General features: G+C 36.8%; 2 protein-coding genes across 3 annotated transcripts in view; one reads left to right on the forward strand and one right to left on the reverse strand.

The window, feature by feature from the left end:
* Positions 1–832: 832 nt before the first annotated feature.
* LOC137930570 (23 kDa integral membrane protein-like) lies at positions 833–17,907 on the forward strand. 2 transcript variants are annotated; one of them, XM_068773865.1, is made up of 5 exons: positions 833–957; positions 11,214–11,402; positions 13,148–13,300; positions 16,400–16,585; positions 17,315–17,907. In XM_068773865.1, exons 1-5 carry the CDS (start codon positions 898–900, stop codon positions 17,384–17,386), a joined length of 660 nt encoding a protein of 219 aa, XP_068629966.1. In that variant the 5' UTR covers positions 833–897; the 3' UTR covers positions 17,387–17,907. The 2 variants fall into 2 exon arrangements, with proteins under 2 accessions (XP_068629966.1, XP_068629974.1); XM_068773873.1 differs by lacking the exon at positions 833–957 and adding an exon at positions 4,614–4,726.
* Positions 17,908–19,921: 2,014 nt separating this feature from the next.
* The window catches only part of eIF5 (eukaryotic translation initiation factor 5), a 39,663-nt gene continuing 36,511 nt past the window's right edge, over positions 19,922–23,073 (reverse strand). The window contains exons 10-12 of the mRNA XM_068773145.1: positions 22,615–22,774; positions 21,869–22,058; positions 19,922–21,460 (exon numbers count right to left, since the gene is read on the reverse strand). Coding sequence (XP_068629246.1) covers positions 21,146–21,460; positions 21,869–22,058; positions 22,615–22,774 — 665 coding nt within the window. The 3' untranslated portion in view covers positions 19,922–21,145. The remainder of the gene's footprint in view (positions 21,461–21,868; positions 22,059–22,614; positions 22,775–23,073) is intronic.

The following is a 23,073-nucleotide window of genomic DNA, read 5'->3' on the forward strand; positions in this document are numbered from 1 at the left end:
ATCTTATTAAGTATGAAAAGAAAACTTTCAATTACAGATAACATAATAATAATGATTATAAAAACACTAAATATCAATTTTAAAAAAAATTATTTGGAATTTTATAATGTTTATGTTTCGTTAATGTTTTCTGCTTTGATTTGGACTTCTCTTTTAGTATAGGCTTCCTCTGGCATGTTTCATGCATCTCTCCGCCTTTCGTATGGCCGGCCATCATTTCTTTTCCCTATTGGATCTTTCCATTTCTTAGAGAATAGTGTCTACCTTTCATCTTTACGATGTATACATACATACAATACTGACAATTGTTAAAGAACTGTGCTTTCATTACTGTATAAGTTATGTATGCAGGGCCCAAAGGGCGTTTAGCCTGAAATCTTTTTTAAGATAACGAAGCCTCGAGGCTCCCAGAAGAATGTACGTAATACTATTCCACCGCAGGGCAGGCTGCTGAGATCTTAGATAACTTTAGTGGACGCTCCATGGAGTGAACAGGCTCAGAGGTTCCCATAAGGGGAAATCTCGGCTTCGGCTGTCACTCATAGAAGACCGAATCTGGTCTTGGTCGGTTGCTATTGCCTGGCTAGTAACAATAACAACTTCGGTAAACAAAGCAGTTATGAAAGAAACTTTTCAATACAAGAACGCACCAGAGGTCAATAAACAAAATATTATTCGTCATATATGTATAGTAATAACTATTATAAAAACACACATCATGTTTCGTTAGAAAATTGATGTTTCACATTTCCCAAGCGTCGTTATCGGCTTATCTACTGATAAATATTTATTATCTACGTCGACCATTTTATATTGTCAGTGAGAAGTGTGCAACAAGCGCGTGCGGCGGACATTTTGTTATTTTTTTTTTGGTAACATTAAAATAAATCAATCAAAATGGGTTGCGGTGAATTTTTAGTAAAATATATTTTGTTCTTTACAAACTTATTCTTTGCGGTAAGTAATCTATTTATATATTTAGAAGTACTTGATATTTAGGCGACGTAAACATGTCATTTGAAGAATTTATAACGCGAGTGCCGGTAAGGGGGGCAGGGTTTGGTGTTCGATATAGGTAGGCTTTAAAATACATTTTAATCTCGAAAAGCTGTTTTTTTAAAGCAGGTTGATGTTGTTTCAGCTTCATAGAAGCCTGCAAGGCATAGGTCCACCAAATATTAGAGGGATCAGAAAGTAATGTAGCTATCTTAAGTTAAATTCACACGAATACATTTTTAACAAGTTTTTATTTTTAATCAACAATATATTCACCTTCGTTATCAACAACCTCTTGTCATCTTGTATACAACGTCTTCCAAGTGTGTAATGAGCTACCAAATGACAAACGAATATCAACATGCGTAGAAACGACATTACTTTCTGGTTCCCACTAATATATCAATAAGGGGATGTACAATAAACACCACGCTCGGTAGGCGGGTTGGCGTAGTGAGGTATTTCAGTAGGCAGAGGATTCTGCTGACCATCATCTGAAAATTTTTTTGTGAGCAGTAGCAATCCTATATAATTAATGCACAAAGTGTGAATTATAACATTGTATTCCGAAATACCGTTGGGTGACCAATGTTCGACGTTCACACTTGACAGGCTTAAAAATTATAGAAAGGTTTATCAAAAGACGATTAAAAAAATTAACAAACTTAGAAACCTTCGTATGCTCATGCACAACAACCTTGCTGAATCATCATAAGATCAAATGCATAGTTTGCGATTCCATAAAGGACATACAGACAAACAATCTTTTATATATATATATATTTAGATTAACAATGTAGTATAGATTCATTTGTTATAAAACTGTTACTTTTAGACCTTTCTTTAGCGGCATCTTCAATATCATAATTAGACTGTCACCAGCCACATTAAAAGAAGAACAAAATGATTTGCCATGTTTTTCTTCACTTAATACAACTGCGCTGTCTACACAGTTTCTTGTATCTTATTGGAATAATCGTTAAGGATATAGCTACCAACATAACACAAGCGAGAGAAATAATGAATCACAAGTAATATTCCTTATCAAGTATCATTATCAATAACAAGAAAACTATGTTAGCGTTGACAAAGAAACGCAAACACGTGACGCAATAGAGAACGTGTGTCATACAGAATATTTAAAAAACATTGCGTCTTATGAATCCTCGTCTGTTATATAGGGTATTGAGCAGTGGTAGCCTAGCGGACGCCTGATAGTTGCGATTGTAGTTCGTAGGTTCGATTTTCGAAAAAAGAAAATGTATGTTAGATAGGCATTTAAAATTTGAAAGGCTAATGTGGTGCATCACACCATAAAGGTTGGAAAAAGCATTTTCACCCAAGATCGTCCCGAGATGGCCGAATCAGTTGAAATGACTCTATATCGGTTTTGTCACAGAAAAAGTGTTTTTAAAATTAACTTGCCTTCAGAACACATTACTTTAGCAAACTTGTCAATTATGTTTTTTTTTTCTTGGTTTTATGTTATTATGATCTATGTTCCACAGTCTTTTTTGCTAACGTTTTAGCTTGTTACAACGTTTAAGTTAAAAGAGATCTATTCTCTTAATCCAGAGTTCCCCAAACTTTTATGTGTCGTAGACCCCTTGCTATGTTTTTCCGTGTTGGATAGACCCCTACTTACCTGATATTGATTACCTGTAAATTTCTAATTGTAGTGAAGTTCAGTGTTAAAAACTTAAAGTAAAAACACATGTTAATTTATACATTTATTAATTGAATTTAAATTAAAACTATTCAAAGTAAAATTTTGTATCTGTTATGTAAAATATACGTAACATTTGCCAACCCTTGCAGGTTGTCATAGACCTCTAGGGGTCGATATAGAGCACTTTGGGAATCACTGTCTTGATCGATTGTAACGACGCCTTAACCCTTTCGTTACTAGCGCCGGAGTAAACCGGCGTTCACTGGACGACCCGTGTATACCAGCCGGATTTAGCTGGCATCACCTTGTAATGTAGGCTTTCCGTGTTTAAAGATTTATCACAGCCAAATAAATTACTAAGAATTATCCTAACTTCTATATTTATATATAAGTAATATCTTTATATATGTACAAATGAGAAAATTGAAACATCAGCTTACTGCCATGCAATGTGCACATTTCTGCGAGCATAAAGAGGGAAAACATCACCTCTTTATTAAGTCACGACCAATCACCAAAAAATTCTTTTAAAATTCTGCAAATACATTATAAACATAACAATGAGTAGTAATAAGACCCAGCCTACCTCATGCAATAATACAAGATAATTTAAGCGAGTAGTATTAGTCAAATATTATTATATAGCGGCATTGAACTATTTTAAGAAAATAGTATAAGAGTACAATTGTAAAAAAAAGAAAAGACATAAACATAACCAAAATGCATATTAGCATAGCTGTAACATTAAGAACTGAGGTGAAGAATGAGAGAAGACGGAAGAAAGGAATGTAATAAATGATAAAGAGTGGAAGACATTGTGATGTGTGACAGTAGAGAGAATGAATGATATTGTGACGTATGATAGAAGAAATAAATTAAGTTAACAAAGTTCATTTGTTAAGATAACGTTTCGTCTCAATTATGTTTGATTCATAAAATCAACTCTAGTGCATACAGAGATTTAGAGTTTACTAACAGTTGTGTGTTTATGAATACGGCACTATGTAATGACCCATCCCTAACGTAAAAACGTCTTATCGCGTTCGTCAGACTGACAGATGTATAAGTCATATATATGACGCGTTTACCATTGACTAATTGTTTGATTTTTGTTGGACACAGTTTGCCTTATGGAGGTACACCTATCCCCCGATTTACACTGTACTCGTTTTACACGATTTCGGTTACACGGTTTTCCATATAAGTTTTTTTTTTGTTTTAATAACCGATTTTATTACCATCTCTCATAATGTAAATATTTCTGCTTCAAACATCGAATCGGCACAAATAACTTCGAGTGATGAAAGTGAATTCAAACCTACGATTGCGAAAAAAAGAATGAAAGTAATTTCTTTTTTGTTCTTCCATTTAATGTGTTGTAATTAAATAAAAAAAAAACAGTTTTTCCGTAATATATTAAATATTTTAATTTGTCAATGCATTTTATTTTTATTTCTGTGTACACCTAAAATTATTGAAAAAAAATCACAACTGTTAAATAGCAAAATTATGCATTTTCAGCAAGTTTTTCGATTTACACGGTTTTGACTGGAAAATTATTAATTTACGATTTACACGTTTTTCTCAGGAACGTATCTACCGTGTAACGCGAGAAATAAAAATCGTGTTTTTGGTGTTATTAAAAAAATCTTAAAAATATGTAATATTAATAAGATTTTTCGTTTACGATGTAAAAAAAGTATTTTTATGTAAATAAGGATAGCTTATGTTATCAATTACTTTGTGTTTACTTTGTTGTGTTTATTACATATGAAGAACTGGACATTCGAATATTGAACCATTTATATTTATAGACATATAGATACATTTAAATACGAACGTTGTATTATAGTTGGAAGTAAAAATGCAGTAACCTGCGTGGACGCGCTTCCTTATCAGTTATCTACTGATAAACGGCCCCTTACGTCCGCTATTACGACCAGTGGAATTCGTTCCAACGGGTGTGCACTAAATTGTTTTTGCATAACAAAGTTATTTAAAATGGGTTGCGGCGAAGTCCTCGTGAAATATGTTCTGTTCTTTTCAAATTTATTCTTCGCGGTGAGTTTATTTGGCCTTATATCGTACAAATACCGTTTGGCAGTTGGTATCACCGGGTTTCGTGTGACAAAATGCCAAAAAACCTAAACCTCTCAACAGGGATCTCATTTATTGTTAGATTCAGCTCACCTGTTCATAGCCAAGTGAATTATTTAATGGAATCATTATCATATCATACTCGCAGAAGTCCATTGTAAGTAAGAAAAGGACCAATATTTAACCACTTCCGCACAAGTAGTGGTAGTCGTGCAACAAAGTGCACCGCCCGCCAGCCCGCTGATAAATGCGTATGCGACAAACAATGGGAATCACACAACCGCCACCGCCAAACTACTCAACACGTGCTTCACCCCTCCACGGGGCGTCTTCAGGAGCTATGTAACACCGTTTAGTGCCAAACACAGAGTCACATCTCACGACTACCACTGCATGTGCGGAAGTGGCTAAATATTGGTTCTTTTCTTACCAAGTGAATTGGCACATTTAAGTGGGTGTGGAATGTGCACATAGCGCACAGAACAAATGACTTCTAACGCATTAAAAACGCATTAAGCCGAGACCACGGAAGAGCAAACGCAATGTAGAACGTCCAATCACATGGTGGACAGATGACCTTAGTAAAACCCTCGGAAGATGCTAGATGCAACGCTTAACCCTTTCGAAAGTCCCTGAGGGAAGCATATGTCCTGCTGTGCACGTCTCACAGTTGAAACGATGAACACCTCTTAAATGTTATTAAACCAAATTTCTATATGTACTACTGCTATTGTTTCTGTAGAAGTAGGTGCTGTTATTCCAGGGGCTTTTATAACGGAACTGAAGGGTCTATGAAGATATCAAAATTAAAAAATACTGGCCACTAGCATTCCTGTAGCACCATGACGTTTGCGTGTAGGAAACAGTTCTACCCGTGTAGAAGTGTGTAGTTGTTGTGTATGCTAAACGGCGGTGTGGGAAATTTGTCCACGATAGTCTCGAGGCCAGGGTCCTACCTGATACGAATCGTGCTGTGTGGTGAATAACGTGTTGTTATGAACAATACGGTGTCCTGTGCGGTGTGGCTGGTGCAATGGCTGTTGATGTTGAGGAAGTTGCGTTTGTAGTGTTATGAGTATACGTACGTACCCTGAGATTGGAGCCACGAGGAGAAGTGAAAGAAATAGTCTAGAAAATTTTTAAACGTCAGCGCTGGTTTTGTCAATTATTTTATGCGACCGTTTTTGAGGGTAACTCGTACATCTCCTAACTCGAATACACGGGGACTATTTTTACAAAATATATTTCTGTTATCATTTGTGTTATTTGGGCAAATATTTTATTGATTAGCAAGATAATATTTTTAAGAATAGAAGAAATATTTTTCTTTTTAATTTTTTTACCAGAGTTACATTGCTTTCCATGTCGCATTCGCTTCCGTGATACAAGGCATCAGGCGGGCAGGGCGTCGTGGGCGACCTCTTTTATCGAAGGGATCCCTGAGAAGCCTTAGAGGCAGCATAGCTCTTATATCACTTAAGCGAACGCTTCATGGGATCCTCCACGAGAGTACTTGTGCCGGCACTCGTCATCAAGATCGCCCGGGATCGTCAAACCTCGACATGACGTTAATATCACATCGAGAAGCAAAAATCTTAGATTATGCTTGTATTTCAGTCGAGTAGAGGGTAGTTTAGTAACTAATATATATAGCTATATATATAACTTCTGGTAATATATATAGCTTCTGGTCAAAAATTGTTTACATTTCCTCGAGTACAAATTACAATTTAGTGGTGTTTTACAAGATGAACAACTTACAACTCAAAACACTAAATATGGTATTTTACTAGAGGTTCACGTTTTATTGGCGACAATGTACTTCTCTTAAAAGAATATTTATTAAAAAGGTTTTACAGAAAATCGATTGACGTTATTGCTTTGTGAAAAATTCTTTCGGCACACTAGCGCCATCATTTAATATTTACGTAACCGATGCACTACAGTCCTGAGAATTAAATTTTTGCTACAAATGAACTCGATTAATGGTAGGTTTGGACTTGTTTTACCTGTAAAACAGTGAGCAAGGACACACGGGAGGTGCTACTCGACCGATAAAATTTGAATTAAAAAATAAATAAACTCGATTTAATTACAAACTAAACAATTTAACAACATTTTTTGGTGTCCGAATATGCTTAGCTACTAAATTACTAGCTACTAAAAACTAGGCTGGAAGAAGTATCGACAAAAAACTCTAGCAACGGTTCCATATAGAACAGGACATCTTAAACTATTGGTCGCGACCCCAAATAAGGTCGCGAAGCAAAATTCTGGGGTCAGGAGATTTTAATGTCAAATATTTATATATACCAATTTATTACTACTTGAATATATACGAGCGAATTGAGACGGTCGGAATCCACTTTTATTTTTGAAACTATAATAAATTCAATTTTATAATATTTTGTGCGATCTTTAATTTTAGATTTTTGTATATTACAAAACGAATTCTAAAACTATATATTTTCATGTGTATATAGTATATTGCTACCTTATAAGTAAATCATCAAAAAATATTAATTTATTTCTCTTTTATATTTGTATGGGGTCGTCAAGAAACTCGCAATCATAAATGGCGTCGTGAATGACAAAAGTTTAAGAAGCACTGATACAATGATCATAGGTACACACTTCATAATGTGTTATTTTAATTAAATGATTTTAACGACGCATTTAACAATGGTCGATATTCAAAAATTAACGATTAAATAAGTCTCGTGGGCAACTCAGATGAAATGTAACAATACCTCCAGTGGTTTTAACTTGAATATTCCATACAAGTAAACGATAGCGCGAATTTTATCGGCACAGCGCCATCTGTTGGTGGTTAAGGAAATTAACTTGGAATTGCATTTTAGTGGAATATGAAAATATGTATTAAAATCAAAACTTATAAAGAATTATAACTTGTTTCGCAATTTTTAATTTTGTTACAAACCTTCAGAAATGTATTATTATTATTTTTTAATACTACATTAAAAGAAGTCATTCCCAAAGCAGTAAGAAATAAATATCTACAGAATGTTTGATTATAGGTAAATGCTTCAATGCGGTAAATGTATAATTCTTGCTGCTAGAAATGTATTGTATGCTAGAAAATTATTTGCAACAATTTGCAATCAACCTATATAAATTGATCACTCCTAAATATGTTACGTTATATTTTCTATTAGAATGCGAGAGGTAAATAATTTCTGGCAGTAGTCTGCAGAGATACATAGTAAACAGCTATTTATTTTAATATGTAGCTATCCGAATTTTTAAATAAACTTTTTTTTACTATATTATCTTTACATTATTATATTTGAAACTGTTAATTTCTAAATAAAGTGTACCGTACAATTATTGACATTAAATAAGCTTTACTTTCACTCCTTTATAGCTTTCACACCTATAAATAAATACATTTAAAAAACTTTTAAATTAAACGGTTTTTTGATACCCATATTATGGTGGTTGTGGAAAAATATGTACCTAGTCCGCCATATTGGAACGGCGTCCATCTTGAATTTTAAATTTTGACACAATCATCGTGTTTTACTAGTGTAGCCCTTTCATTTGATACCCATATTGAGGGGGTTAAGGAAATATATGCAATCCGGCATTTTGTATCGGCGGCCATCTTAGATTTATAATGTTATTGATTTTATTATATTGTATTGTCTATCTCTCTCTCTAAATTTAATGTGTGTACCAAAATTCAGACAACGGGAAGGTTGACCCAAATAAATGAACAAATAAATTCCGTACTAAAACTAAATAAAACCGTTTAAAAATCATTCTTTTGTAATATTACAAAACATATATATATTTAAGAAGCGATATAAAAAAATAGGCTGTATTACGGATAGATATCAGGGAAGAGTTATATGACGCTCGCTTTCCAAAAATATTTATTTAGGATATATACGAGGAACACAGCCATTCGCAAAAAAACGTGTATTTACCTAATTTCTCCAAAGAAAGTGAGGCTGGGCAGGTCACGTGGCGAGGTTCGCTGATGACAGGTGGACACAAAGGTTTTTATATGGACGGAACCACGAGGTACTAGAGTGAGAGGCGAATATTTTTACTTGATCATGTTATAACTTGAGAAGGACTTTAATGATTTTTTCGAAAATTTTTTTAAATGTTTCCAAATAATTACGGATACCTTATAAAGACAAGTTTCGCCTTTTTTATTTATGTTAATAATCATTAAGACAATATGAATATTAAAACATTTAGCGTTTGAAAAATTGTACGCAGTAAATTTTTATAACCGTTTAATATGTGCATATGTAAAAGTAGGCAACAAAGTCAACATAAACCTAGGTTTAATGTTCATCACAGTATTTATTTATGGCCATTTATTTATTTTTCCTGACTCTTATGTAACATATACAAGGTCTGTCATAAATAGTGGACAAGGGTTAGCCCCCATGTCCAGCTGCAAAAAATATACTTTTTAATGTTAGGGTTGGCAGCACTGAAAATTATGAATATTTTTGTGTTTTTTTTTATTTTTTCCTGCTGCGACTAGGAATTTGTGAACTTTTACAAATTAAGGTGTTTTTGAGTACTTTTTTATATTTACTAGATATGCTTGCACTATCTATCTTCAATAATATATCCATCCACATTGCTATTTTACTTTCTTAAAAATTGCAATATATAACATCGAAATACATTTTAAACGACACATATAGTAATGGTCGCGTATTCAAAAATATATGAGGCATTACTTCTTTCAATGCATTGCATATCCGTAATATAAGCGGAACAGTCTTCAATATTCTCTTCGAGGAAACGAAAGCGTGTATTTTATTAGCGCAGCGCCATCTATTGGTGCGAAAAGAAATTAAACTTTGACTTCTGTGGCGTGCTATATGTGAATCACATAATGTGATACAGACAATGTATTATTTTGGCTTATCATATCGTATGATTAAAAATAATTCATTAAATGTCTATTCCAGACGCTGAAATTATTTATTTTCTTCTATTTTTTGCTAAATGAAAATAATTTTTCTTTGGACACATACGTATTAAATCATGTTCACATGTTGACATCAGACGATCGTCTGCATATGGATTGGATATTCAGGGTCTGCTCATCTGACGGGACCATCTTAAGACAGGCCTCGTTGGAACCTCTCACCATCTTTTTTAACATTTACATAGTGGAAGACAACCCTAGTTCATATCAGAAAGAAACATTTTTTAACTTTCTTCTGTCACTTCTTCGACGAAGACAATATGTTCACTGTTAGATAGAAGATAGATTATGAATCAAACATAAAGTCAATATACTACGTACAAATTTTCACAATACCTTTTTTTGGGGGTTTCGGGGGGGGGGGGGCGGATCTTCCGGACATTCAAAATACCCTTCCTCTGGGGGGAGGATAGGGGTATGTGGGATTTCTATCCACTAAAACCCCCAGTGATCGCCCTCTGCGCTATACGGGGGACCGCGATATCTCCCGGTCAGAGATCGCCACGCGGTCTTCCCTCGCGCTTTGCTATTTTAGATAGCCTGTTCGAGACCACGTCGAACCATCGTCCGTCTCAGAGTAACCTAACCTAACCTAACTTTTGTAACATTTTTGTCGAATTTTTATTTGAATTGATAAGGTATAATTTGTATTTGACGTTTTGTATCAGTTAGTGTTTATATTATGTAATATATAAGTATTAAGTTTTGAAGGACCTCAGTAACATCATCATGTCAGCTGATGCTCCTCCCTCCAGGATCGGCGAGACAACCGGTCCTGCGCAGCCCGTATCAAGCGACTTCTCGCGTCTTTAACTATACCCTCGGTTCATCTAGTGCAGAGTTCCCCAAACCTTTTTGTGTCGTAGACCCCTTGCCATGTTTTCCCGTGTTGGGTAGACCCCCCTACTTACCTGATATTGATTTCCTGTAAATTTCTAACTGTAGTGAAGTTTAGTGTTAAAAACTTAAAGTAGAAACACATGTTAATTTACATATTTATTAATTGTATTTAAATTAAAACTACTCAAAATAAAATTTTGTATCTGTTATGTAAAATATGCGTAACATTAAATGAACAAATTTTTTACTTCATAGGTACTTTAATAAATAATGTAGATGTTTTGATATTATAAGATAGTATGATGTAAGTAAATAGGTACTATCAGTGTATGTATAGAGATCCACTTTCGTGGACCCCCTTTTTCATTTCATGGACCCCCAATTTTTTTTTCGCTGACGTAGACCCCTTGTAGGTTGTCATAGACCCCTAGGGGTTGATATAGACCACTTTGGGAATCACTGATCTAGTGGAAGACTTACCCACGCCACTTCTACCGGATCATCATTTCACAATTATCTTCTTTAAGTTTTATAATTGCTGGTAGTACCATGGATGAAATATATAGGTTTAATTTTATGGCATTTCCTCAACAAAAAGCAGAAGATATAATATTCTTTTTGTCTTTCTAGCTAGCCGGCCTGGCCTTACTAGGTCTGGGAGTAGCTGTACAGCTGCAGATATCCCCGGTAACAGATATAGCAGATGCCGCTATACAGGCTGCTCCCATCGGTTCCATGGTGGTGGGAGGGGTGGTGTTCCTCATCGCGTTCTTTGGATGCTGTGGAGCAATAAAGGAGAGCAACTGCATGTTGATCACGGTAAGTTGTCGTCGTTTTAATAGAAATATATAATAAAAGCTGATCTAATGGTCGATTGAAATTAAAGATCGTGAAAAATCTGACATTTTCATAAATACCTGCAAAGGTATGTGATAGCTTGTTACAAGGTGGCTTGAATCTAAGCAATAATGGTATAAGATATTCAATTTGGAATTCCGTGATTAACCTACATTATTTTTTAAGTATATTTTTTTTCCTAAACCCCACCTTGTAGGATTCGGGATATTTTAAAGCTTAACAAATGTGGGGTGTCGTTAGGGGAGTAAATAATCAGCAATCTCTACAAGACTTTGGATGGAGATGAGAGACATGAAGGAGAGGGTAGTATAGTTACATATACATTTATAAACATACATGTACTAATATATATTTACGTGGAATCTTATTACATAAATACGAATAAATAACAGATGCTACAAAATATCCTATTTTACAAGTTAAGGAAGTGGCTTTTTGCCATCTTTAATTACAATTCGATCAGTAACAATAATCCATAAAAATTAAAACATCAGATAACTGGGTTCCTTATTAAAATTCATTGCTGTAGTACGTGTTAGGCTGTATTTCAGTACAGAACTATGTACAGGTTTCCATTATTGATACTTTTATCGTACGCTATCTACAAATATTCTACATTTCTTCCTTTATTTGTACCCCTGAAACAAACACAGTTATTTCAAATAGTGTGCGGGTATTTAAGCTTGCACTGCCTTACCTTTTTTGGCGCAATGGTCTGTAAAATCTCTTAGTGTATTATCATATAGCGATGCAGTTTTATGACATATCATTTTGATGCGACCAAATTTAGTCAAAACACTGGAATTTGTGACGTATTTCTATTAAATAAATTCAAGTTTTAAGATTTAAATTCACTGCGATTTCATATATGCGCACGTTTCCACCTAAAATGTGGACTGATGAACTTCTTATTAAACCAAGAAAGGGATTAATATATAGCTACTACCGCTATGCAGCAGTAGTCGTGCAATGAAGTGCACCGCCGGCCAGCCCGCTGATAAATACACGTGCGGCAAACAATGCGAAACATGACTACCACCGTTAATCTACTCTACACGTGTTTCACCCCTCCACGGAACCCCTCCTTCTTATAAAAGTCGCCTGAATGCAGGCCGCTTCCAACTGGTTTAATGAGTAATCTCGGGGAAATTTATGCTCAGCAGGGGACGTCTTTCGGCTGAAATAATGATGTGTAATTAAAATATATAAGGGGTACCGGAAAGTAATGTCGTTTCTGTCGACGTATTTTACAGAAACACCTATTGATTTCTCTGTGTTTGGCACTAATCGGTGTAACATAATTCCTGAAGATGCCCCGTGGAGGGGTGAAACACGTGTTGAGTGATTTGGCGGTGGCGGTTGTGTGATTCGCTTTGTTTGCCGCATACGCATTTATCAGCGGGCTGGCGGGCGGTGCATTTTATTGCACGACTACCACTGCATTTGCGGAAGTGGCTAAATATTGGTCCTTTTCTTACTTAGGATGGACTTCCGCGAGGTAACGCCTGATTCCAATAAATACCTATTTATTTGTTACCGCTCCGGCATTGATTTGTATACTAGATGGCAAAAGGTTGTTGATAACGAAGGTGAATATATTGTTAAATAGAAATAAACACTTGTTAAAGATGTAGTCGTGTGAATTTAACTTATTAAAGCAACATTACTACCCCTAATATTTACAAATTAATTTTCTATGATTTCAGTACTCGATTTTCATGATCATTCTGATGATTTTGAAAATTACTCTCGCCAGTTTGATATTTGTGAATCTGGATAAACTGGTGGAAGCCGTACCGCGTCTCCTCAACGAAGCCTTCAACAAGGACCGGATTTCCTTCCAAGAGATCGAGAGAACCGTAAGTTAGAAATATAATATTTCTCTTTGACGTGTATTGTATTGTATCTGCAGATGTTAATGCTGTTAGCTTTTACGTCAGTACTGAGTTCACGGAGCGAAAGGGTCCGTGAACTAGATCTAAGAACTAGGAACTAGAAGCTGGTAGGGCGCCTACCAGTTGCACGGGGACGCTCGCACGTTGTTAAGGCTCTTCGCGGTAGAGCTTTGACGGGGTGTGTTGCTGGAGTGTGCTTGCGGGTTGGGACGGCAGCGTGGACCACAGGCGAGCCGAAGAGGGATCTGGATCCAACCACGGTTCGCCCACGCTGTCCGCGGTTAGGGAGCGGGCGGCCGCTCACTAAAAACGGGTGTTGTGGCGTGATGGGTAATGTTTTGTTCTGTTGTGTAGAACGCGACGACCTGTGTAAAGTGTTGCAGGTGCTGTGGTTCTTTTACGTACTTTTCAAGACCTGGTGGGTTTAATTGAGTGAATACTGGATTTCAAGTGACTCCGGAATATCGGTGGTTTCTCAATTCAAATGTCATTTACTGGAGATTTGGAATGACCCCGAAGGCTTTTACAGTTTCACCGGAACTGAGTTCACGGAGCGGAAGGGTCCGTGAACTTCAAAATAAACAGAAGCTGGACAGACGTATTACAGCTGTACGATGAGGTTCGCGCGTGGTAAACCGCTCTACCCGAGTAGAGTTGTATAGTGTTGATGTTGTGTATATGCGGTTTGCGACGGCAGCGTGGACCACAGGTGAGCGTTGTTCACGGTTAGGGAGAGCTCTAAGAACAGCTGCTGTGGTGTGGTGAGTAGTGTTTTGTTCTTCTGTGAAAGACGCGATGTCTTACGCGTATCTTCTTGGACGCGTTTTATTAAAACTACGAGGACTCCTTCTCACATTACCGTAATCAAGAGAAAACCTAACAATAAAATAGCCTTATATATCACTTAGTAATTATAATATCAGTAATATAATTATCAAAGCAATTAAGTTTGTCACTTCCTATCTTGTTTTCCAGTTAACGGCATTACCATTTCACGTTTTATATGTTATATGATAGCTTATCAATTGATATAATATTAGTTCACTTCGTAACAATTGAACTGGGCTATGTGATGATAATGTGTCTTTGTCGAAATAATGTCTTGACATATAATATTATTTTTCAATCGCTGGTGGATATTAAAAACTAAAAAATATAGTTAAAGTTCATTCGCATGTTATATATACATGGGAAAACATATTTTTAAGTCTATGCAAATAAACGAAAAGATTTTTTAGGAGACTGTCTCTAAGAAATAAATGTGAAATTAGATTGCAGACAGTAGATTGTATTTTATTCGCCTTTTTAAAAATATCTTTATTCAAGTGGGCATTATACATGCGCATTCGTCGATTATTTTAACATTTTAAGAAGTAAGCTATCACCTGTTCGGAACATTGATCTGTTGAGAAGAGTCGGTCAGAAACTCAAAAACTGTTTTTTTTTTTAAATTTTAACAATTTACATTATAATATCAATCATCTAATTGAGTCAACAAACCAAGTACAACACATTTCGAACAACTAATAAATACATTTAAAAAACCTTTAAAGTTAAACGGTTTTTTGATACCCATATTGTGGTGGTTGTGAAAAAATATGTACCTAGTCCGCCATATTGGAACGGCGTCAATCTTGAATTTTAAATTTTGACATAATCATCGTGTTTTACTAGTGTAGCCCTTTCATTTGATACCCATATTGAGGGGGTTAAGGAAAAATATGTAATCCGCCATTTTGTATCGGCGGCCATCTTAGATTTATTATGTTATTGATTTTATTATACTGTATTGTCATCTAAATTAAACGTGTGCACCAAATTTCAGATCAATCTGACAACGGGAAGGTGCTTAAATTTCAATTTCTAATTTTGACCCAAATAAATTAATAAATTCCGTACGGGTCGAACTAAATAAAACCGTTTAATAAAAACCCTTGAATGCTATGATAATATATATTTAATAATATGCATTATAAAATAAATCTGTTATGATATATTTACCGTCAAACCGAAATAAGTGGGAAGCACCCTTTGCTTCCGATCGCGACTAATTTTTTAACGATGTTTTTGACTAACCCAAGTCACTAGCTTACGGAGTTACAGGAGATTTGGTGTTATATACACGAATACAATGTTTATTCCTAGAAACATAGAAAACAATAAAGCACATTTAGTTTTTTGAATGAAAAAGTATAAAAAATTAGTAGCGATCTCACTTAAAGAGGTTTATGTATAAAATTACTGTGCCTGTACAGTAATCATATAATCATTTAAAACTCCCGGGAATTAGGAAGACAGGTATGTTTTTAAATATTTAATGGAATCAGGCGTTACCTCGCGGAAGTCCATCCTAAGTAAGAAAAGGACCAATATTTAGCCACTTCTGCACATGCAGTGGTAGTCATGCAATAAAATGCACCGCCCGCCAGTCCGCTGATAAATGCGTATGCGGCAAATAATGCGAATCACACAACCGCCACCGCTTCATCTTCAGGAGTTATGTTACACCAATTAGTGCCAAACACAGAGTCCAGAGGTATATTTTACTTAGGTTAGTAGGGCTGTCTATAACATTTGCTAAGCGTCTGTTTGTCATAAGGTGTAATTATTACCGAGTTTTGAAAAAAAAATGCGTCAAGAACTCGACTGATATCGTTCCGCAACCACCGTATTCGCCTGGTTTGGCTCCGTGCGGCTTCTGGCTGTGCAGAAAACTAAAGTCCAATGCAGGAACGCCGTTTTGACTCTATTGAGGAGATTAAAACCGAAACGAAAACAGTCTTAAAGGCTACACCGGAAAAAGGCTATTCTGAAAGTTTTGAGGACTGGAAAATGTTGGCAAAAGTGCGTTTTATCGGACGGGGATTACTTATAAGGTGATGAAATTGATTTGGATCAATAAATAAAGAATTAACATTTTATTAACAAATTCGCCTTACTTTTTATCGCAGTATTATAATTGTTTTGTATTTTTCGTACTTACCCAATTCTCATTTACTAAGGTTTGACTGTATATCTGTTAAAAACAATGAAGTTTAATAAATAATTTCCTGTGTTTCGCAGTTCCAGTGCTGCGGACCCACAGGTCCGTTGTCATACCGCGACGTGATGCTGCCCGAGTCGTGCTGCGCTTCGCTGCCCTGCACCATCGTCAACGCGTACACCGGCTGCGACGCCAAAGTGCAGAACTTGATGGAGTCCTTCGGTCTGGCTATCGGTGTTGTCGCAATAGTTATTGTCGCTATTGAGGTAAGACTGCATTCTTCCCCACATGCTTATCAAGTGGAATTCTTCTTAGAATCGATAGTAAGAAAAGGACCAATACTTAACCACTTCCGCACATGCAGTGGTAGTCGTGCAATAAAGTGCACCGCCCGCTAGCCCGCTAATGAACTTCCGTTCATAAATGTAGAGAAATCCCGAATCTTTTTCATGGTTAGTTGAAGCGCTGTGAGCTTGTTGATCAAGTCCGAAGTAAGAGTCCACGTAAATATAACCCCGTCATCATCATTGCAGGTGTAAGACATCCTCTGCTAAAAATTAGCTTCCTCCAAACATTTATAGTATCCTGCCTGTAACCCTATATAGGCAAAAAAGAACAAACGCAATGAAAATAATAAATAAGAATGATAAAATACTTTGAAATTAGAAATGTAAACTAAGTGCGCTTATCTAGTAAGAAAATATACAGGAATTAAGAAGAAATAAACTTAAACAAATCATAAAAATAATAAACGTAAATAATGTAGTGCTCTGTATGGAAGGCGATAGAAGTGAGGCGATGCATGGAAAAGAATGAAATTTTTTTAAAAATGAGTTTGTATATTAATCAAAACTATTAAAAAAATGACAATGTTAATATAAACCCTTTCTTTGAGGCTTTTTAGAGGCCATAAAAATGGGGCGATTAAAAAACCTATACTAGCAGGGTACCACTGGCACTATACATATGTATAAAAAATCTAACATCTTTTGCAGCTGGTAGCAGTGGTCTTTGGTCTTTGCTTGGCCAACCACGCGCGCAACAAGAGCAGGCGCTCGCGTTACTGATCCAACCCTGGTCTACAGCATCTTCGAGAGCCGTCACCGTGGAAACCGAAATTTTTAAACTCTGTTGTTATACTTTTTTATATAAAGTGTATTCAAAACAAACCTTATCCTCTATGGGTTTAAGTCGTGTTTCAAGCAATGAAATATCGAATTATATTAATTATAAAAATATCTTGAACAAATACCATAAAATATGTAATGTATTCATTAATGTTGTAAACTTATCCCGTTTCAAGGGTAAATAGGACTAAAATTCTCTATTAGCGTCCAAATATTAAGTCATTAATTTATATTAATCTTTAAATGCATAATTTTAATAATAGAAAGTTTAAAAAAAACAACAAAATTCCCTCCAAAAGTAATGTCAATTCTTTAATGTGTCATTGTCTATGGTTATCAACGTGCGTTCAAAAACGAAGAAGCTATTTTTTGCAAAATAAATTTACGTCAAATTTAAGTTAGAAAATATGCATTTAAAGATTAATATACATTCAGATATAACTATTTGTTGTACCCACCTTATTGTGATTAACAATAAATATATTAAAATAATTGTACATTTTATTTTATGTGAAATAATTCGGCGTATTAAACAATAACATGAAATATGTTGAGCGATATATAAAAATTTGATACAAATTGGAACATTATTGAATCATCTATCAATAAAAAATACTACGTAGAATATTACACATCTGGCAAAAGAACTAAGACTGTAGATGTAGTTCGAAGAATTGTTGTCTGAAGTGGCAGTAGATGGCGCACATCACTCGTGCAACCGATGGTCGTTAGGGCTCGAAGGTTTCGAATGGCGATCACGAGTTGGTAGACGCTCCACTAGGTAGACCGGCGACATATTTATGGTTTCAAAGTCGCTGGGTGCGGGCAGCGCAATACCGGTCTTTCGGGAAAGTCTATATTGTAGTGGGCGTCCACCGCATTAAAAGAGGACATATATATATATATATATATATATATATATGTGTGTGTATAATAGTTCTATGTAATCTTCAAATAAAAATATAGTGTATAGTGACTAGTCCTTTCAGTGCCGGGAGCCGATATATCAGCGACTGCTACACTGGCGAGAAGTGCCAGAGCCGATATATCGGACCGCGCTTCGCAGCTTTTTACTATTCGCATTGCGGAAGAACTTCATTTCAAAATAAATTGGTAATACGTTATAAATGATCTAATTTTATTATGAGAGAATTAAAAATAAAGGTTTTCGTTTTAACTCTGTGGAAGACTACTGAATATGGAGGTACGGAAATCTAACAAACACCGATGGTTGCCGCTTTAGCGACATACAAGCTGCGGACTCATTCGCTGAAGGTTTGGGCTCTTATCGTTTCCAGATATATTTTACAATAATTAGTCCATATCAAATTTGGAAGAAAAGATGACTATTTGTATATGCAAATACGTTGTGTAAGACAGAACTCAACTTTTACAATTTTTATATTTATACCTTTTTCATTTACATATTTTTTAATGAGTAAAGAAAAACTAGTCAATGTTTTGTTCTCTACTTCAACCAAAGTACATTGCTTTTTGAACCATTTAAATATTGTTTCTTCTTAGGTTTTTATGCGCATTTTCCCCAACCCTAGTAAAACTATGAAATTCGACCGGTTATTTATGCGTAGGCACATCTTTTTCGCCCGGCACTAAAAGGGCTAGATGAAGATATTTGACCAATGTGTTGCCAGTGATGACATATGGATCCGGGACGTGGTCACTTACAATGGGCTCCATAAGGGTCAAGGTAACCCAGAGAACATTGGAGGGCTATGCTAGAAGTTTTGCTGCGAAATCGAATCAGATATGAGACCCGCAGAAGTCAAGCACGTAGCTCACGTTGTCGACGGCCAAGAGCTGGTAAATATGGAGTAGGTAAAACCCTCACGAGGTAGACCGACGACAGTCGCTGGATGTGAGCAGCGCAGTCTGGTCATCGTGGCGACCTTTGGTGAAGGCCTTGCTTGCAGTGGACGTCAGAATTTTCAAGTGTAAAACGATATGATGTTTATACAGTTCCTTACTGCAATCCCGTAATATTTTAAAATTGCTCTAAATAAAATTCTCTTAGTGCTTTCAGTGCATGTTTCTTCTTCTTCTTCTTGCCAAGTTGCTTAAATATAAACTTCCTTAAGAGCATTTAGATTTGTTATCACATTCCATGGCATGTGGGGCGTATACGACCACCGCTGCACTTACCGTTCAGGCCATTTGAAGTTCTCATTGTAAAACAAATGATTTGTATGGTCAGATATAGATATCACGTACGCGTGTATATAATGCATAATTTTTTAACTTTTTCCCGCTAATTATAGCTTTGCAGTATTGAAAAAGTGAATCATACGTCTTAAACGACTTTTTTAAGTGTGGGTCGTACAAGCCCCACGCGGCCTGAATGAAAAATCTTCAAAAAATTGCATGGGCACGGAACATGTTAATATTTAATGCATCAGCATGTTACTGGATTTATCTGTAAATGGGTAAGAATAGGTGTAGGTTAATAAAAAAAACTCATTCAGAATCCAAATGTATTGAATACAAAACAAATCTAATAAAATTGTCAGGTGGCAATTTCAAAATATTCTATTTATAATAGTTAATAATAGGGGAGACGCAGGCACGCGTACTAACCTAAACATGTACACGTGAGAGCGGTGCGGCTGCACGCGGGATCAACCTTCTCTTTCGCACACAAGTACACTTCATTTGAGAGAAGAATATATTTAATCTAGAAGTTGTTTCTTCTTCTCTTACCATTACCCCACCCCGCACGCACCTGCACCTTCAATTTACTATTTAACACTAAAATCATTTAAATATTTCATATAAACATCCATCGATTAGAGCATTAAATCAGAAATACCGTAAAATTCCGTATAGCTCACGCATGTTTGTGACATGACCAAGATGGAGCCACGTGTAAGTTTTTATAAAATAGGCATGTGATTAACTTATCGATATATTGCAATCGATACATCGAGTTGTCAACACCATTTTCACCAAGTTTTTGACAGAGCTCCATAGTGGCGCCGTGCGGAGATCAAGCGCGCATACCATGATATTATTCGACCGATAAATCATCCCAAAAACAATAGAAACAAAACGTTGAAAAACTTCAAAATATTCAAAACTCTATATATAGGAACAATTATCTTATTCATCCGAGATAGAAAAGTGCTACAGAGGGTAGTTTGAAGCGCTTATGTTATCGTAAGGGACACAGACTAACCTACAGGGTCCGATACACCTAGTGCGTGGCACGAGCCTGCGGATACCTTATTGCACAAATACAATTTTAATATTCCGAGTTGTAATGGAAACGTTCCGTGGACGCACGCCGCCAGGTCGCAATACACACTGTCTACGCGAATAATAAAGACGGCCATCGCTACACCGGCGCGCCGCCCTACACACCGACGGTTATTATACATACTAATTATACAATACAAATAGTTGCGCAAACCGCGATCATTTACAAATATTGAAAAGATTTTTTATAATCGGTTCATCTAAATGGTACAGGTCTATATTCCAAAGCGAGACCGACGTATCGAAGGCGAGGAATGTTAGCGAACCGAATGAGTACACATCGAGTTTACAAAGCGCCGAAATGAAAGAGGTGCTTAGATATTTTGATGTTGATGTTGTTCGCTCGCTACTAGATGGCAGTCGTGTTGACAGGGCGGGTAGCGCGACCACGCCTACCGCACACGCCATACACCGATGTCAACAGCAAACTTAGATGGCATCGATATCAACGTCGTCTTCTCCGTCGTCGTCGGGCTTGGGTGCTGGTGGTGGGGCGGCGGCTGCAGGCGCCTGTCGCAGAGGCGCTCGGTCGTCGTACTCCACGTCCAAGTCGTCGGGCTGGTGTCCATCGTCGCTATCCTCCTCGGCCTCCGCCAGCCAGTCGATGAACGGCTGCGCGCGACGACGAACATCCGCCACCAGCTCCTTGGGCGCGTACTTGCGGGACGGCTTAGCTGCCCAGTCCAGCACTGCGCGCTCCTCTATTATATCCGTGTCGTACAACAGCTTCAAAATTGCTGGCACCTGGAAACGATTTATTAATTATTTTAAACACCAGCCTATAGCTGTATATGTTCACGCTTGTATATCTTTATGCTGAAAATAAGTAGATATATGTACATTTTATAAGCCCTAAAATCCCTTACAGACTAGTACCACATCTACAAAAACAGAACGACGTCGAAGGTCGACGTTTAAAAAAAAAGACGTCTAAGGCTTGACATCTACGGCTACCCCAGAATATTTCCAATAGGAACTGCTGAAAGAAGCCTGCTATAAACTGCATAACTGACGTAACACTTAATTTTAAGCTGATGATTATGAACTATTTATTGTAATGATGCCATTTAATAAAGCTATTTTGACAATGGCATTATGTGTGACGGATATGCGGTACAAAGTAATGGGGCGTGTAAGTGATCAAGATCAGACCTTGGGCAGTAGAGCAGGGTGGTGGGCGCAGAGGGCGGTGAGCGCGTTGAGCACGGCGCGCTGGGCGCGAGGCTCGCCGCGCGTCAGTCTCAACAGCAGGTGGCGCTGCTTCTTGACGTCGGCGGACAGCGTGGCTGGCCGCACCAGCACTTCGAACACCACCAGCGGCGCCTTCTCGCGCACCTCCAGCCTGACAACGCAATACGAATATTAAAGATACTGTTCAGCCCACAGATAAGCAAAACACTATAATATAATGCACTGGAAGTATCATTAATCCATGAAGCTTTAAAAAGAAGATTTACATTTATTAAATAGTAAATATATCATATTTAAACTGCAAATTTATGAAAAACTTATGAAGCTGGGCAACCGTCTTGTGTTAGACAAATTAACCGCGACTATTGCTAAGGTCCCTCCGCCCTTACATAGAATAATTTGATAACGTGAGATTTGTGTTCCAAGGAGACCACGGAATGTTACCTCAATTTTCACTGTAGAGGATATATACAGATGGAAAAAGACAAAGCTACGTAACATTGTTACTTTGAAATTCCACGCCCAACTAGTCTGACCACATTTGCCTTATTGGTAACTGTAGCTGTCAAAAAGTTTCAAGTATGAAGAATGCCTATAGACCAAACATCACTTTTTAAGCCTCTGCACCCATAAGTGAGAGACAAGTGTGTAGGAGCTGGAGAATGTGTGTGTGTGTGTGTGTGTGTATAATGCAAATAGATGGTCACCGCTCAGCCTCGTGCACGATCTCGCTGACGGCCTTGCTGCCCTCCGCCGCGGCCGAGTCGGCGCGCTGCTTCACGAACGCATAGAACAGGTCCATGCGCTGCTTCTCGTTCTTCTCCGTGTCCTCCGACAGCGTCATGCTCTTGGCGCCCTCCGTCAGATCTACAAAGTGAGGCGGTAAAATAAAAACCGTCGAATTGTTTCAAGCATTTTAAATTACTAAACCTTTTTTAACCACTTGCACACGAAAGTTCTTTTATCCCATATTACCAGCAACTAAACAGTTTCATTGTTCTAATATTTTGGGCTAATTACCCCCTCCTTTTCTTATTTGAATTCTACTTGATCATTTTAAAATTATTTGACCCTAGATTACAATTTATTCTTGTTGGTCCTACAACTAGCGTATGTACAAATAAAGAAGGCAGCCAATCATCGGAGCCGTGCGACAGAGACAGACT

The sequence above is a fragment of the Battus philenor genome, unplaced genomic scaffold (genome assembly GCF_028537555.1).
Source record: "Battus philenor isolate CCGP_79_NKW_IND1 unplaced genomic scaffold, ilBatPhil1.0.hap1 SCAF_11, whole genome shotgun sequence".
NCBI lineage: Eukaryota > Metazoa > Arthropoda > Insecta > Lepidoptera > Papilionidae > Battus > Battus philenor.

Bases quoted from the DNA above. Each gene is read 5' to 3' on its own strand.
- LOC137930570 (XM_068773865.1), top strand. From the start codon at position 898: ATGGGTTGCGGTGAATTTTTAGTAAAATATATTTTGTTCTTTACAAAC. The intron at 11,403-13,147 runs GTAAGTTGTCGT...CTATGATTTCAG, and splicing joins GCAACTGCATGTTGATCACG to TACTCGATTTTCATGATCAT. The intron at 13,301-16,399 runs GTAAGTTAGAAA...TGTGTTTCGCAG, and splicing joins TCCAAGAGATCGAGAGAACC to TTCCAGTGCTGCGGACCCAC.